The sequence below is a fragment of the Colossoma macropomum genome, unplaced genomic scaffold (genome assembly GCF_904425465.1).
Source record: "Colossoma macropomum unplaced genomic scaffold, Colossoma_macropomum, whole genome shotgun sequence".
Taxonomy (NCBI): domain Eukaryota; kingdom Metazoa; phylum Chordata; class Actinopteri; order Characiformes; family Serrasalmidae; genus Colossoma; species Colossoma macropomum.
The window spans coordinates 32,035,259-32,053,821 of NW_023494798.1; the positions used below are offsets into that span (position 1 = coordinate 32,035,259).

General features: G+C 41.3%; 1 protein-coding gene across 1 annotated transcript in view; it reads right to left on the reverse strand.

The window, feature by feature from the left end:
- LOC118817920 (F-BAR and double SH3 domains protein 2-like) overlaps window positions 1-18,563 on the reverse strand; it is a 181,223-nt gene that overhangs the window by 20,247 nt on the left and 142,413 nt on the right. The window contains exons 11-13 of the mRNA XM_036584932.1: window positions 7,612-7,728; window positions 7,111-7,215; window positions 2,925-3,086 (exon numbers count right to left, since the gene is read on the reverse strand). Of these exons, the coding sequence (XP_036440825.1) occupies window positions 2,925-3,086; window positions 7,111-7,215; window positions 7,612-7,728 (384 nt within the window). The remainder of the gene's footprint in view (window positions 1-2,924; window positions 3,087-7,110; window positions 7,216-7,611; window positions 7,729-18,563) is intronic.

Consider the following 18,563-nt stretch of genomic DNA (forward strand, 5'->3'; position numbering starts at 1 on the left):
AGAGTAATGACAGTGAAGCGTTGTGGGTACACTGTCACATAAAAAGGGTAATGTAATTGTACAGGGGGAAAAGGGACAGAGGGGTAGAATATGGCACAATTATGTCCCATAACTAAACGTAGAGAAGACGTACCTGTAAAGTGGAATTCCATCTAATTTTATGAATTTCAGCATAATTCAGTGGTTGAGATGTAAACAGAGTCATTGAGTTATTCTATGGAAACGTCCCGTTTTGTGTCCCTAGCGTGACTATAAAATATATGATTTAAATGACATAAAGAAAATAAATGCCAAATAAATATTATAAAATGTATAATGAAAGTTCCTTAGGGGTCGTGTCACTGGTGTTACCGCATAACAAAAAATCTCTTATTTTGAAATAAAAGTCACGCTGATGACATCACTTGTCTTATTTTAACCTGTTTTCTGAGGATCTATGAAGAAAAGCACATGGTGAGTCCACTGTGTCTTTCAGTTATCAGACATTTTCTCATTTAGCTCATGATTTCATATGAAGATTTTAGCTGAAGTCACCGGTGTGACCGACTTTATTCTGAGGTAATTGTGAAAAAATAGAATATAAATGGATTAAATTACATATTTACATATTTTAGTGGATATTCCATGACTGTCAACATGTGGTTTGATTCTCTGTAGCAGCCATTTTGTAAAATGCATTTTTCATTAAAAATGTCTCTGGTGTTTCCCTTTCTTATGTGTAACACCAATGAGGATCGGTAACACCAGTGACTCCTATGGAGAGACAGAAAAGTGGACGTTTCTGCAGAATGACCAGTGACCAGTGCCTTTTAAATGTATGCAACTCCAATATGAAGCAATATAGTCATAAGATTTGTATTTTGTCCATATTGTGCAGCCCTAATTGTGCATGACGCATGTATGAGGATAAACAGATAGATGGACAATGAGTAATGAGTGTATGATGAGGGTAGTATACAGATGTAGCAAAAGTTTGGGTACCTCTGGCCACATTACATATTTTGTAAGAACAGCTTCTATAGCAAACATTTTTTTCTGCAAATGTTAAAGCTTTATACTTTATATGTGATTAACATAAACAATTAGAAAAGACAATAGTAATTGTTTCATGTTCTAAGTCAGCACTCACTAACACACCCCTAGGCAGATATCGCAGCCTGCAGACATTTTGTAGCCAGCTAGGAGTCTTTATATTCCTCTTTAAGGAATTTTCACCCACTCTTCCTCGCAGAACACATCTAGTTCTGCAATATTCTTGGGCCGTCTTACATGCACAGCACATTTACTATCCACCCACTGATATTCAGTGATGTTCAAGTCAAGTCTTTAAGTAGTTCCTGAGGTATGTTTTGGATTATTAGTCAGCCTCTTTTCACTTTTCAGTTTCTTGACTGACTCAGTCACATTTGCTTTGAGAATAATACACGATCTGGCATAACATTATGACCACCTCCTTGTTTCTACACTCATTGTCCATTTTATCAGCTCCACTTACTATATAGGTGCACTTTGTAGTTCTACAGTTACAGACTGTAGTCCATCTGTTTCTCTGATACTTTGTTAGCCCCCTTTTACCCTGTTCTTCAGTGGTCAGGACCCCCATGGACCCTCACAGAGCAGGTACTATTTGGGTGGTGGATCATTCTCAGCACTGCAGTAACACTGAGGTGGTGGTGGTGTGTTAGTGTGTGTTGTGCTGGTCTGAGTGGATCAGACACAGCAGTGCTGCTGGAGTTTCTAAACACCTCAGTGGACTGAGAATAGTCCACCAACCAAAAATATCCAGCAAACAGCGTCCTGTGACCACTGATGAAGGACTAGAGGATGACCAACACAAACGCAGCAGCAGATGAGCTATCGTCTCTGACTTTACATCTGTGGATCTGCAACACACACTAACACCACCACCACCACGTCAGTGTTCTTTTAACGTACCTTGGTGATTGTGGCCAGCACTTGTTTCCAAGATGTCTGTGGCTTATCTAGATGTAGTTTTGCACATTTGGTCCCCCTGGACATTAGGTCTGAACCCTCTATTGAGGCTTTTACGTCTAGATTAAAAACCTATTTTTATCGATCAGCTTTTGTCTCTGTAAACTGATTGTTGTTATATTTTTGTTTCGTTATACATTAGATGTTATCATATACTGTCCTTTTAAATGTGTTTCCCCTTGTACAACACTTTGGGTTAAAATGTGCTTTATAAATACTTACTTAGATGTTGGCTTTTGTTATTGAGGTTGCAAGTAAAGTTTCCTTTTGATGACTCCTCCACGCAGATCATGCTTGTGCAAGCAATACTGCACACTAGAACGCTGCACCACTAGTCCTGTGTCAGCTAAACCATCCTGCATGTATTTGCTGTCATATGGGGGTTTTGCTTTGCCTTTCTGGCCAGCAAATGAGTAATTCTCTCTGAGTTTTTTCAGATCTTGCCTTGATTCACACATTTTCCCTTAACAGGCATTTCAGACAGTGGAAACTGCAAGTTGGTAGGGCTTTGGTATTTTTTATATCTTTTCCTTGCACTGCAGGCATCAATTAGCTTAATTTCCAGATCCCCAGTTAGCTGCTTAGAACAGCCCATAGTTGTTGAGTCAAGTCAGAGAATTAATACGCTCTGGAACTGTCATCAGCTGACAATTCCTAATGATAATTCTTGACCTGCCCTATGAGTCCTAAGGAGTTAATTAAGATCTAAAACTTTACAACTGAAACAGTGTTTATATTTTTGCACAAACCACAATTATTCATTTCATTTTCTATTTTAAAATAAGCAAATATGAAGTGTAAATTTAAAACAGAAAACAAAACACAGGGTGCCCAAACTTTTTACATACAACCGTGAAAAAGTGTGCGTACTGAGAGAAAAGGAATGTGGGTAAAGAGTGCATGATGAGGGTAGTATATAAAGGGGTGCGTACTGAGAGTGAAGGATCGTGGGTAGTGAGGGAGGGCAGGGACGCCCAGCGTTCGTTCTCCAGCTCCTCCATCACCTGGTTCATGGCACTCTTCAGCCACGTATCCACGGAAACGCCCACCTGCCGCAGAAGGTCCAGGCGAGCTTCTGCCTTCAGCTTTACCGTCTGAAAGAGAGAGGAAATGATCGTTTCTACTATCAGTAAAGCTCTCGACCATGTCTTCAATTAATCTAGTAGTCTTATGAGCAGACGGCGTGATGTAACATGGGTGCTGTCGTTATAAAGATCTGTCCATCATTCATGGGCTGCTGTGAAACGGCATCTCTGCTTTTCATTACGCTGCACTGTACCACACTGTTACTTTTAGCATTGCTGTCGTAACATCTATCTATGAAAAAGTATCTCTATATGGATTTTTAACACAGTTACCTGGTAAAAACATGGAAAAACCCTCAACAATGAAGCTAACGTCTGCTAGTGTTCCTATAATATTCTAGTAGTTTGTTAGCCCTAAGCTAACAGTGATTCACATGAACACTTTCTGATGATGCTGAAGAAGTTAGCTTCTTAGTGTTCCACCTTAAACAGTGCAGCAGCTACGTTCTAGTGCAGGGGTCTTTAATTAAAACTCAATAAGGTCCTGTTAAAGAAAATTTCCTCAAGCGAAGGTCCAGAACATCATAATGTCTAACTTGCATCATGACTCAGTGCCATATACTGTTTACTGAAGTAGCCTAGTAGGTATATCAACATCTTATACAGTCAACAACTGAATGCCAGATCAAATAAAGTACAATTCAGTCATATTTTTAATAATATTTATTGTCAGTTTTCTCTTTTTAGATCACGCCATGTGAAATAACCTCCCTCTGACTCACTTTCTTCTCCGACACCTCGTCCCTCCACTGTGTGTGTGTGTCACTTGAGCCTCAGTACTCATGGTAATGCACAGATCTGATTGGCTGAGATGTGTCACGTGTGATATTTACAAAGCATGCGATTGGTCTGTGAGTCTCCCGTGGCGCTAAAGCGAAACCGTAAAGGCTAGAAAAGTTACGCAGATTAAAATAGTAAAACCACGTCAAAATTAAATAAGTCTCCATAGTTTATCAGTTACAGGTCCAGGTCCACACAGGACAGCGTCTGGGTCCAGACTCGGACCACGGTCCACCTATTAGTGACCTCTGTTCTAGTGCATTTAGCCATTTTGGCTAAGCTGGCTAAGACCTTAATTAGCAGGCCAAATATGCCACCCAGCACAGCACAGGCCCAGTTCCAGCTAACTGATGTTAAAATGACCCCCATTTAGAGGATATCTGAGAGCGCAGGGTCAAGTGACGGATGCTGGAGTTGCAGAAAGCCAAAAAACCTCTAAAACATAAATAGGTGGAATGTGTTTAACTGGCCACCCAGATGTGGAATGGAAATGTAGTAGTCCCCAATTCCCAAATCCCCCAATCACCTGCCAGTGCTAGGAGGGCGAAGGTAAGTACAAGCTGCCTCAGAGTCTTGTGAAGCGCCACAACATCTTTCTCAAACTGCCGATGTCATTGGACAGCTAAACACGCTTGGAGGAGAACGCTAACTGCCAGGCCAGTTACGTCAGCTAAAAGACGCCTGGGCTGGCTAGCATCGTGCTAAATGATGGGGGTGACAGAGAGGGCCATCCCACCCTCCGAGAGAGATGTCATCATTTATAACAAATACCGTGATATTCCTTATACCGTTATACCGCCCAGTCCTAATCCGAGAGCACTTTTTTAATTAAACGACTCGTCAAAATCCATCTGGACATTCTCGACTAATCGCTGCAGTCCTATTTCACATATAAACACAGAGAGACACGCAGACAGACTCACAACACCGCCAGATGTCTCTAAACATTCCCTGTTGGTTTCTCCTAATGAAAAACGGCAGTGGTGGCTCCTCTCACGCCTCACAAACACGCCGGCCCGAGCGAATTTCCCCAGAAAAGTGCCTCCAGCACTTCAGCTTAACACAGGCACAAGAACAGAAGAACACGAATTCGAACACAGCCAGCTGCTTTTAACCACTGCTGGTAAACTGCGACTCTTAACAAGCTGCCTGGATCCGTCAGAATCTTCCAGAAGGCTCCGTCTTCTGTGCTTCTTCATCGTGCTGAAATTTAGAGGAAAAGGCACACAAAGGCCGCTCCAGTTTTCAAGGGAAACTTCTGCTCTTTAATAATTGACGCTAAGTACACTTCCTGCCATTTCGGCGTAGCTTCCTGCTTTACAATGGGCCGCCATGCAAAAAAAAAAAAAGAAAATCTTAATGTTCTCAAACTGACCCTTTTCATCTCTCGCTTATTTTACTCCCCCCCAGAGCTTATCCATTAGCTCTTAAATGGGGTGATTAAATATTAATCTGAGACTAATGAAGGCTCAGTAGAGGAGCCGTTTAAAGTTTATGGAGAGAGAGAAACATAAAAGCAGATTTTCCACTGTTGCTGTACTGGAGTGCTATTAGAATAAGTCCACTGTAACTGCAGAATCTGCATCCATAACAAATATTCAGTAACTACAGCATTTAGTAAAATACTGAGAGGCATCAGAGAAGTAAGATTTTACACAGTTTAAGTATCAGACTCTGCCAGAAGGTGGAGCCAGAGGAGACTGCAGTAAAGGAAAAGACATGTTTTTTTGTTTTAAGGAGGAGGAGGAGGAAAAAGAGAAGAGCTGGACATATTGATCACACAGGAAGACAGACAGACACACAGACAGACAGACTGACAGGCCTCAGAAAGGATCAATAGAGCAGTAAGGAGAGAGATACACAGGACACTGTGAGCAAGAGGAACTAGACATTTAAAGCTTTAAAATCTTTTCATGCTTGTTCAAACAGAATTGTGTCACGTTACAGCTGGGTTCAGACAGAATTTTGTCAAGCAGTTGAGTTCAGAACAATTTTATCAGGTTACAGTCAGATTCAGACAGAGGTTTGTCAGGCTACTGCTGGATATTCCTGCTGTTGGACCAAAACCTCATATCTCCAAAATGGTAACTTTACAGGAGAAAGAAAAAACATACTTTATTTTTAATGTAAGTCAACTTTTAATGGACCCAGACATTTTGGTCCATTCATCTTGAAAGTTACACAAAATATAAAGGACAGTAGATATTTCCAAATTATGTCAAAAACTGAAAAATGAATATGAGGTTTTGGTCCAACAGCAGCGATATAGATAATTATGTTGGGCAACAGTCCGATTTAGAATTTTGTAAGGCTACAGTCGGATTTAGACAATTATGTCTGGGCTAAAGCCAGATTCATACACAATTTTATTAGGTTACTGTTGGATTTAGACAGAATTTAGTCAGGCAACAGTCGGATTTAGACAGTTATGCTGGGCTACAGTCAGATTTAGACAATTATGTTGGGCTACAGTCAGATTCAGACAGAATTTAGTCAGGCTACAGTCAGATTTAGACAATTATGTTGGGCTACAGTCAGATTTAGACAATTATGTTGGGCTACAGTCAGATTTAGGCAATTATGTTGGGCTACAGTCAGATTCAGACAGAATTTAGTCAGGCTACAGTCGGATTTAGACAATTATGTTGGGCTACAGTCAGATTTAGATAATTATGTTGGGTTACAGTCAGATTCAGACAGAATTTAGTCAGGCTACAGTCGGATTTAGACAATTATGTTGGGCTACAGTCAGATTCAGGCAGAATTTAGTCAGGCTGCAGTCGGATTTAGACAATTATGTTGGGCTACAGTCAGATTTAGACAATTATGTTGGGCTACAGTCAGATTCAGGCAGAATTTAGTCAGGCTGCAGTTGGATTCAGTCAGTTATGCTGGGCTACAGTTGGATTCAGACAGAATTTTATTAGGTTACTGTTGGATTCAGAATTTAGTCGAGCAACAGTCAGATTAAGAAAAATTTGTTGGGTTACAGTCGGATTCAGAAAGAATTTTGTCAGACTAAGTCATTTCCAGACAGGATTCTGTTCAGCTACAGTCGAATTCAGACCGAATTTTATTAGGTCACTGTCAGATCCAGACACAACTTTGTCGGACTAAGTCAGATTCAGACAGAGTTCTGTCAGGGTACGATTGTGTTTGTACAGTCGATTCAGGATGTTTTCAAGCTGCATTTGGGTTGGATTCAAATTTCAGTCCTAATTAAAGCTCTTGCACACAGATACACAAAGCTCACCTCAGCTTTGCGGATGTTCTCTTTGGCCTCCTCTATTTTAAACTCCAGGTCGTTGCGGCTCTGCTCTGAGGGAGGAGTCCCCTGTCTCTCACATTCTTCCAGTGCCTGCAATTACACACCAGTCACTATTAATCAATACTAATCAGCACCAACCATGCATAGCATAGCTCCACAGAGGTGTTGGGCTGTACAGTTGTAGCTGGACCTTCTTAAAGAATGAATATTTAATTATGAGGGAAGAACAACATATGTCTTCTTTCACTCAGCCCTACTATAAAAAGGTGTCGAGTAAGCGAATGAGCGCATACTGTACTGAATACTATTAGACTTGTTTACTTGATTCTAACAAAACCACTGGAGTTGAATTGAAACTGACAGTCAGTGAAAATTTTCAATGCTCAATTTTGGGCCAAAAAAAAATTCTTGGTGAATAATCTTGGTGAGATGAATAACCCCATTAAAATGTGTTGGAGGTAGGCAGTGTGTTAGCGTGTATCTCACCCGTTTGTAATGGATGATGTTTTTGTGCTCTCGGGCTACGCGGGTCGCCCATCTCCGTGCCTCCTTGTTCAGGCTGTGCTCCTCGGTGGTGCCCGTTTCTGACTCCAGCTGCCGGCTCTGCAACACAGACACAGCAGCGGTTAAGCAGTGAACACACATATCAACTTGGCTGAGTTTAAACCTTTTCACCAACCAGATCAGCTTGGAGGCCCAAAGACCATTAAGATCCCCAGTATAGCTGTGTTCCTTAATGGTTTTTGTCATCAGTCTTTGCAGTACTGATATCATAGATGCTGGACAACGTGCAACATGCCTGTAGCTAGTCACTAACTGTTTTGAATCACTAATGTGTTTTTAATAGACTAGAACGTGCACCGATCAGGCATAACATCATGACCACCTCCTTGTTTCTACACTCATTGTCCATTTTATCAGCTCCACTTACTATGTAGGTGCACTTTGTAGTTCTACAGTTACAGACTGTAGTCCATCTGTTTCTCTGCATACTTTGTTAGCCCCCTTTTACTCTGTTCTTCAGTGGTCAGGACCCCCATGGACCCTCACAGAGCAGGTACTATTTGGGTGGTGGATCATTCTCAGCACTGCAGTAACACTGACGTGGTGGTGGTGTGTTAGTGTGTGTTGTGCTGGTCTGAGTGGATCAGACACAGCAGTGCTGCTGGAGTTTTTAAACACCTCAGTGTTGCTGCTGGACTGAGAATAGTCCACCAACCAAAAATATCCAGCCAACAGCGTCCTGTGGGCAGCGTCCTCTGACCACTGATGAAGGACTAGAGGATGACCAACACAAACTGTGCGGCAGCAGATGAGCTATCGTCTCTGACTTTACATCCACAAGGTGGACTGACAAGGTAGGAGTGTTAATAGAGTGGACAGTGAGTGGACACAGTGTTTAAAAACTCCAGCAGCACTGCTGTGTCTGATCCACTCAGACCAGCACAACACACGCTAACACACCACCACCACCTCAGTGTTACTGCAGTGCTGAGAATGATCCACCACCCAAATAGTACCTGCTCTGTGAGGGTCCATGGGGGTCCTGACCACTGAAGAACAGGGTAAAAGGGGGCTAACAAAGTATGCAGAGAAACAGATGGACTACAGTCTGTAACTGTAGAACTACAAAGTGCGCCTATATAGTAAGTGGAGCTGATAAAATGGACAACGAGCGTAGAAACAAGGAGGTGGTCAGAATGTTATGCCTGATCGGTGTACACTGCTAATGCAATATGTAGCAATACAAGTGTAACATGGTATTATGACCATATTGTGCAATGCTAACCAGAATACTGAACTCTCTAAAACATATATTCCATCACTAGAAGATTTTGGTTCCTTTTTAGAAATGTTACAATATTACAATGTGCAACTTTCAGCACTAATCCATTTACAAAAAACTACACATTGAAAATATATTACAATATATTCTACTAATATTTTTGAATATTGTGACAATAAATGAACCAAAAATTTTAATTTTCTTAGTGGTCATAATAACAAGCCCAAAAGCAGGGCTCCTGAAACTGTGCTTAGCCTCCCCTCTTTCCCCACTGAACCACATCCGCAGCCCAATCCTGACCAATGAGCTTAGAGGGGATTAATTAATCAAGTGGAATATGCATGAATGAGGCTGCTGTGGAGGAGCATGGAGCAGGGAGGGAGACAGACATGTGGTCAGTCAGAGAGACAGGCAGAAAGACAGCTAACTGATGACACAGAGAGAGACTAACTGACAGAGCTGGTGTTTTCCTAATTCCTCAAGCTGCTTTAAGGGAAAACCCCCCAAACCAGGTCATATCTAAAGTCTTTAAACTGTCATATCTGCACAGAATTGAGCTCTTTTAACTGAAAAATCCTTAGCTGATACTGCTTTTGGCACAAAACCTCAATTCCAGTCAGACCCCTCTAGATGCGAGGCACCTTTAAAGGGCAATTCCATCAACTTTTCAAAATCTCTGCATAAGTAAATGGTTAAGGTAAGTAGATAAAGTCATTCAGAGTGGTTTGGTGTGAAACGCCCTGTTCTTAACAAACTGGGTCTGTATTGTTTACAGTGGTGGTGATAGGAACCAGACGTCTGAAGAGTTCAATGCCTCTAAAACCAAAAGTGCCTTTGAGATATTATATGAAATGGTCATGAATACACTACCTGATGCCTCAGACATTGATTTCAGTTTTGAGATAAAGTTTTGGCCTAAAACGTAAAATACACTCAGGGTGGAGTCGTACATGCTGGGCATTCTAAGGCAAAAAACAGTCCCCAAAGAAAACTTATTTTTTCAGATTTAACACTATTTTACCATCATCAACATCCATATAAACCTCAGAAGACTCGTGTGGGTTCACTGGTGGTTTTGGATAGTAAATAAAATGGCTATATTTGTGTTATGGCTGTATTAAACATTGTGACCCCTGGTTCCTGTCACCACCACTATAAAGGAGTCCAAGCTGCTAAGTTTCCCAATGTGCCGTTTTGCATCAAACCACTGTAAATGAGTTTGTTAACGTCTTAATGACTAAATTAAGCATAATTGTTAAAATCAGTGGGATTTCCCTTTAAACTCTTTGGATGTCTGGTTCCTATCACCACCACTGTGAACAATTCTGTCTAAGTTTCTCTAGAACGGAGTGTTTCACACCAAACCTCTTTCCATTCTAGAGAACCTCACTGAGTCAGAATTGTTTACAGTGGTGGTGATGGGAACCAGACGTCTAAAGAATTCTTATTTCTCTATGTCTTACTGTCTTATTTTCCTGATATAGAGCCTCCTTGGGCTTTTGAAAGGTGACACATAAAGATAACATTCTTAGTAATATTATTATTATTATTATTATTAATAATAATAATAATAATGTAATGTTATCCTATGAAATTGTCTAAAATAAGCAAAATTATCTGCCAATAAAATAAGACACAAAATGATTTACAACTGATAAAGATGTCGAGACATTTAGATATTAAACAATCTGAAAATCCAAAATATGAAATACTTTGACTGGACAAATTTCACTTTCCATGATATCATTTTTTGTTGTGCTACAGATATTTCATAATGAATGACACAATGAACACAGCACTGTCCAGACTACAAATATAAAGGTGTGTGTGCAGGAGTGTATGTATCACAGACTATATGATGATCGATCTATTTGCCTCCATGAGGATCTACATAAACTGTACCAATCAATTTAGCACTAACAGAGAACATCACTCACAAGACGTAAACAAAAAATGCAGACTCAGTGATCACCAGAAGACATGCAGACAGGAAGTGGGAAGTGTGTTATGGAGAGGAGAACCCCTCAGTGCCATCTTAATTGTCATACTGAGCACGCACATTAGCTTTGGGCATGTACACAGCCTGCAATATAGTTACACACTGGCCACTTCGTTAGACACCCCTCTCCTGTAGCACTAATAAAGTGGCCAGTGAGTGGAAGCACATAGTAGGTGTTTCTAATAAAGTGGCCAGTGAGTGGAAGCACATAGTAGGTGTTTCTAATAAAGTGGCCAGTGAGTGGAAGCGCAAGGTAGGTGTTTCTAATAAAGTGGCCAGTGAGTGGAAGCGCAAGGTAGGTGTTTCTAATAAAGTGGCCAGTGAGTGGAAGTGCAAGGTAGGTGTTTCTAATAAAGTGGCCACTGAGTGGAAGCGCAAGGTAGGATGTTTCTAATAAATTGGCCAGTGAGTGGAAGCGCAAGGTAGGTGTTTCTAATAAAGTGGCCAGTGAGTGGAAATACAAGGTAGGTGTTTCTAATAAAGTGGCCAGTGAGTGGAAGCACAAGGTAGGTGTTTCTAATAAAATGGCCAGTGAGTGGAAGCGCAAGGTAGGTGTTTCTAATAAAGTGGCCAGTGAGTGGAAGCGCAAGGGAAGGTGTTTCTAATAAAGTGGCCACTGAGTGGAAGCGCAAGGTAGGTGTTTCTAATAAAGTGGCCAGTGAGTGGAAGCGCAAGGTAGGTGCTTCTAATAAAGTGGCCAGTGAGTGGAAGCGCAAGGTAGGTGTTTCTAATAAAGTGGCCAGTGAGTGGAAGCGCATGGTAGGTGTTTCTAATAAAGTGGCCAGTGAGAGGAAGCACAAGGTAGGTGTTTCTAATAAAATGGCCAGTGAGTGGAAGCGCAAGGTAGGTGTTTCTAATAAAGTGGCCAGTGAGTGGAAGCGCATGGTAGGTGTTTCTAATAAAGTGGCCATTGAGTGGAAGCGCAAGGTAGGTGTTTCTAATAAAGTGGCCAGTGAGTGGAAGCACAAGGTAGGCGTTTCCAATAAAGTGGCCGGTAAATATATACACTATATATTGCAATCTTAATAATATATGCTTGGAAAAGAACTCTTGTGCCTCGTTTTAAATGAGTACAGAACTTTTAAAACAGACAGCTGGATAACTGGTAACTGCTTTGCAGTGATTTGAATGGTGATGTGGTTTGGCTCACTGAATAGTGAAAGTATCAGCTGCAGCATCAAGTGCTTTAACAAAAGGGCATGATTTGAATTCTCCCACGCAGGTACAGTCATATTCACCGGACGAACCTGCGGCAAACTGCTGTCTCCAACTGCTATCACACACAAACACATGGGAGCTTTCAGAAACACATGCAATGGCAGTGAGCTGAGGGTGGACACATGTGGACACTAGGGGTGTAGCTCTCTAATCTAACAATGATTAAATCTTTTTTAGGATTCTTTAGGAATCGATTCAGCACAATAACGTCTGTAATTTCACACAAATTCTGTGGATTATAAACCAGACAATCCAGGTGAAATCTGAGAGGGAGAGGAACCGTAATGACTGTATTGAAATCAAACCTTCATACAGCTTTTTATTTGTTAAATACATATTTATTAAAACTATTTATAAAAACTTAACTCTCTTGAACACTCAACAGTACAAATTAGTCTAACGTGAGCTTGTTTTATACCAAGACCCACACGGCATGGCAGCAAAGCGGAACGCGAGTTACAAATGACATAGAACGATTTAGCAAATATTAAAGCAATAAGCCATGAGAGGCCATGCGTTACTGCGATTTTATCACAAGAAGGTGTTCTTAATCTCCCTTCCCTGTGATAATCGCTGTATATTGCGGCCATTTCATGATTTTTAATTTTTTTTTGTCGTATAACAATTAACATATGAGAGCACAGCACTGTTTAATTAAAAATTTTCGCTTTATAAGTACTTTTTGGTCACCAAATTACCACCACAAGTCTGATTTAGCACCAATTCAGCGGCGCCCTCTTCTCACGCTGGGGCTTAATCTCAAACGGCTCCCTGCTCCCTACATAGTGCACTACGTAGGAGTTTAAATACTGGATCCTGCAGCCCAACAGAGCAAAATACAGCTAAGAAACAGTCATTTGGGACTCAGACACATCCACACTCGATACGCGATGCACTATTTGGCTGTAGAGGCTAGAATTTCTAAACTTTCATAGCTAGAACACTGTTTAGGGAGTACGGATCCGTTTGGGATTCAGCCTGGATTTGACACGACTTCTGACTGAAACACGGATATTTGAAGCGAGTAAAACTGCTGTTTTACAGTTAATCACACTGTAAGTGCTTTAATTCAAGCCTGTGATATTAATGATGGAGTTGTTTAGGCTGTTGGCTCTTTTAGCCTGTTAGCTAGCTGACCAGCCTGGTTCTAGTTAAGAACATAAGTTGTCAGCCACTCAGTTTAAACAAAAAATGGGTTCTTACTTCATCAGTACACTCGGTGGTTCATGTGAGCAGCACAAGAAGGTTATAATTCCATATAGAAAGATTATTCCATTAACACTACAAGGGTTTTTTTTCATGCCGTTTAATAAAAATAATTAGACCTGAGCACGACAATCTTCTGTTGTCAATCACGCAACACTCAATGCAGAAAGCTTGCTGTGCATTATTGGTGTAAATGGCCAGAATAATAACACAGGAGTGCTTTGGAAGCAACAGCAGTGCGGTGCTTAAAGTCATGGTTACTGCTAGTGATTTTAAATGTGCTCTCACAGATAAAAACAACGCTATGTCATGACGGTGACGTGTGTTGGTGACACCATCGCAGTGTTGCACTGATCTTGAATCAAACTTCATTGAGTAACAAACTGAGATCCCAGTTTTGATTCCATTTTTTTGTGCAGTCCTACTCAGCCAATCAGATTTTAGAATCCGTTTTCCATTTCTAAATCAATACATTTGAATCACCACATCCAGATTATTACAGTCGTACGTAAAGTTTGAACACAACCTGTTTTAAAAATTATGTTTTGTTCATTTTCTAAGTGAAAATATCATCCTCCACAGGAAACAAACATAAATGTGGCATTTTGTCAGCATATTTTAGTGCATTTTCAATTTATTTGCCAGAAAAAAACCCTAAAATATGAAATGTGCCTTAACATTTGCACAGGCCACATTTATGTTTTATGTTAAATTCAGCAAATAAACAGTAATTGTGTATTAAAATGTGCAGAAATGTGTGTACTGTAGAGCAGGGGTGTCAAAACCAGTAAAAGGGCCATATTAAAATATCTCATCAAATCTGTGGGCCAGAGAAAAAAAGTTTTTATTAAATTTTTAATTAATGTTGTGCTGTAAACTGAACTGGGCGGCACGGTGGCGCAGTGGGTAGCGCTGTCGCCTCACAGCAAGAACGGCCTGGGTTCAATTCCCGGCCGGGCGACCGGGCTCATTTCTGTGTGGAGTTTGCCTGTTCTCCCCGTGTCTGCGTGGGTTTCCTCCGGGTACTCCGGTTTCCTCCCACAGTCCAAAAACATGCAGTCAGGCTAAAATTGCTAAAATTGCCCCTAGGTGTGAATGTGTGTGGGAATGTGTATGTCTGTCTGTCTGTCTGCCCTGCGATGGACTGGCGACCTGTCCAGGGTGTATCCTGCCTTCCGCCCAATGGCAGCTGGGATAGGCTCCAGCACCCCACCGCGACCCAGAAGGATAAGCGGTTTAGATGATGTATGTATGTAACCTGAACTGACCATTGTTCATTCAAAATATGCAAAAACGTCAGCAGTAAAATACAGACACTTGTAGTAGACCTTGAAATATTACATGGACACTTGAAATATTCAAAATCTAAACGTCCCCAGGAGCTCAGTCTTTTAAAGACTGAACCAGACACCTGGCATCCTTTCTTAGCTGCAGGTTCATTAAGACTTGGGCTCAATTTCTGAGCTGCTGAGCTGATGTTGGGTGTTTATATTGGCTGAAATGCAGCTGAAATGCATTTTGGTGATATGACTGGTGTGGCATTGTGTAGAATTGTGTAGTGTCAGCTGCAGTTCAGCCAAGTCCAGAACCAGCCAGTTCCAAGACAGTTTCTTCCCTAGGGCCATCAGGCTGCTGAACAGCCAGTAGTGCTGGTATCAGTCTACATGCCTGTAACTGCACCTCTGAGTCATCACCACGATGATCTCCATGGACAATCTACACATCATCCAGCTCAAACAGACTCACTCTGATCTTACTGCACCTTCAATCTAGTACATCTATACTTACACATACAGACTGATATCTTGTACATCTTCTATCCATATCTTGTATAATCTGGAAGATTTCTACACCGATCAGCCATAACATTCTGACCATCTCCTTGTTTCTACGCTCATTGTCCATTTTATCAGCTCCACTTACTATATAGGTGCACTTTGTAGTTCTACAGTTACAGACTGTAGTCCATCTGTTTCTCTGCATACTTTGTTAGCCCCCTTTTACCCTGTTCTGCAGTGGTCAGGACCCCCATGGACCCTCACAGAGCAGGTACTATTTGGGTGGTGGATCATTCTCAGCACTGCAGTGACACTGACGTGGTGGTGGTGTGTTAGTGTGTGTTGTGCTGGTCTGAGTGGATCAGACACAGCAGTGCTGCTGGAGTTTTTAAACACCTCAGTGTCACTGCTGGACTGAGAATAGTCCACCAACCAAAAACATCCAGCAAACAGCGTCCTGTGGGCAGCGTCCTGTGACCACTGATGAAGGACTAGAGGATGACCAACACAAACTGTGCAGCAGCAGATGAGCTGTCGTCTCTGACTTTACATCTACAAGGTGGACTGACAAGGTAGGAGTGTCTAATAGAGTGGACAGTGAGTGGACACAGTGTTTAAAAACTTCAGCAGCACTGTTGTGTCTGATCCACTCAGACCAGCGCAACACACACTAACACACCACCACCACGTCAGTGTTACTGCAGTGCTGAGAATGATCCACCACCCAAATAGTACCTGCTCTGTGAGGGTCCATGGGGGTCCTGACCACTGAAGAACAGGGTAAAAGGGGGCTAACAAAGTATCAGAGAAACAGATGGACTACAGTCTGTAACTGTAGAACTACAAAGTGCACCTATATAGTAAGTGGAGCTGATAAAATGGACAATGAGAAACAAGGGTCATAATGTTATGCCTGATCGGTATAAATAAATAAATAAATGAATAAATAAAGTATTTGATGTGACAATAAACGTGATTTGATTTGATTCGAGGTGTAACCGCTGTCCCATAGACTTCTGTTGGGGTAGGAGAGTCAGAGCACATTACGTCGCAGTGCATGCTGGGGACTGTAGTGCAGCACACTGTGAAACGGGCTAATATTAATAGAAAATTAAAATACTTTCGTGGGCCGGATGGGACTGTGTGGCAGGCCTGATCTGGCCTGCCTCCCTTGTGTTTGACACCTGCGCTGTAGAGGATGTGTTCACGTATTTACACTTAGAAAATCAACCAAACCATGTCATCTGACCAAACTTTTGTGCAATGCATCAGTGCACCCGTACACCCCTAGTGGACACTGTTCTTGCAGAAATGGACTGACTGCACTGTTTCACGATGGGGAAAATGAGGTTGTTGACTGTGTGTGGCTCTACCTGGGCCAAGGTCATTCTCATCACACTGACCGCCGATGGCTCAATGTCCACCAACTGCTGCACGGAGCTCAGAGTCTGAGCCAGGAAACCACATACAGAGAGGTGCGCACACACAGGTTGAGAGCGGGGTAAGGAAAACAGAGAGTTAGAGGAGAGACAGGTTAGTGACAGGAAGGCAAGAGAAAAAACGTTAAGAGAAAATCAGTGGTCATTAAGGCCGTCCCCTCTGCGTCCACCAGTCGACTAATCTTGGTCAACTAAGGTGTTTTTCCACTGCACAAAGTGCCAGAAACCTTTGGAATCAGAAAACTGGAACTGTGCTTTCCTTACTGGCTGTCGGTCCAGCACTGAAAGTCCAGGTTTTATCTGAGGGGAACCTTCAAGCCCTGTAGAGAAGACCTAATGATAATGAATGTCTTTTACCAGCTTCAAATGTCTGTGTACAATGTAGGGCTGCCAAAAATGTTCATGCCAATCGGCATTAGCTTAGCGCTAACAAACTGTAAAAATCCAATAGGGATGCTAGTAGAAGTTAGCATTACTGTAGAGGTGGGTTTTCCCTCATGTTTTGACTGAGTTTTGGCATTTATATCCCAAACTGAAGGCCTCGCTCTAACAGTCACTGAGTTTTTACAGTTTTTGGTATCTAGTCAAGATCTTTACCATTAGGACCAGTTCAACTGAGTTCTCCTCTGTCTTTGCTAACAAGTGCAACTCAAACAACAAATTTAGAGAATGATTTAATGTCCAGGTGAGGATAAAGTCACCAAGCATGATTCCATCACCAACATGTGCACCACAATTTAACCTGGAAGCGTTTGTTTACGGTCGATTGCTACTTTTTAGAGCGGTGACTTTGAGGAGAGTTTGCTAAGGTAAGCTAGTGAGGAAGCTAATGCTATTAGCCTTCACAGAACAAGTGTTTTTGCTCATATTCGACAAATGAGCTTTGTTTTATTCAGCACATGATTTTGTGCAATTGTAGACATTTGTGTGCAGAACAGTGCAGTACAGCATTCCAGAGTAGTTAAGCTAATTCATAATTTAAACTAACAATATCTAGCAAGCAAAGTAGCTAATTAACCAAATTAGAAACTCTGGACTGACATAAAATTAACAAAACTACAATAAAATCATTATTTGCTTAAGATGATGGAAGTAGGCGGGAAATTGAACTAGAACTAGAACCAAGTTCTGTTGTTTCCTGTCAGATCTTGTTTTTGAATGTGCAGTGGAAGAACACCCTGTTAGACTGTTTTTTACTTTATTTATGTATCTTTTTATCTTTGTGAACAGATTTAACTACCCATACTTTCTCTGCAAATGCATTCCTTCTTAGCAACTGTTGCTAGGTTGGACAAGCTTTACAGAATGCTGGTAAAATTTCAATTTAATCTCCAAACTGTCTTTTTTGTCAAAACATGAGAATACATAATATATATATATATATATATATATATATATATATATAAATATATGTGTGTGTGTGTGTGTGTGAGAAAGAGATCAGATTTTTTATTTTTTTTATTGTCATGTAACTAAGATAATGTTAACATAGTGGCAGATTTATTGCTGTTGTTTTCTGTGTAGTTTTAATAATAGACACATTTCTATAGTTTCGATTAGATATCCCAGGGTTTCAGTACCGTGATTTTTCTGTTGTGGCCGCCATATTTGGGACCGAATTTCTGGATTCGCTGCTCCGCACAAACGTAACTAGAGGTGAAAGAGGGCTAAAATTACTCATCTTACACTGGAAGAGAAAAAACGTGACCTTGACAATGTCGATAAAACAGGCTGTGATCCTTGTACTGTTTCCCCCTGAACTCCTGGTTCCACTTAAACTGGCGGAAAACTACCAAATTTGTTTTCCTGACATTTATATTTATCTCATACTCAGCCCCTCTCTCTATTCTGGAGACTCTCAAAGCACTTAAAAGCACAGAAGCCCACCAGCTCTTCACGTCAGGGTGGGTAAAGGATCCAATGGTGCTGCATAAAGAGGAGAAAATACTCCGTCATCATAGGAGGGTAACGACATCAGCTAATTAACACAGACGTGAACAATGCTGGCCTTT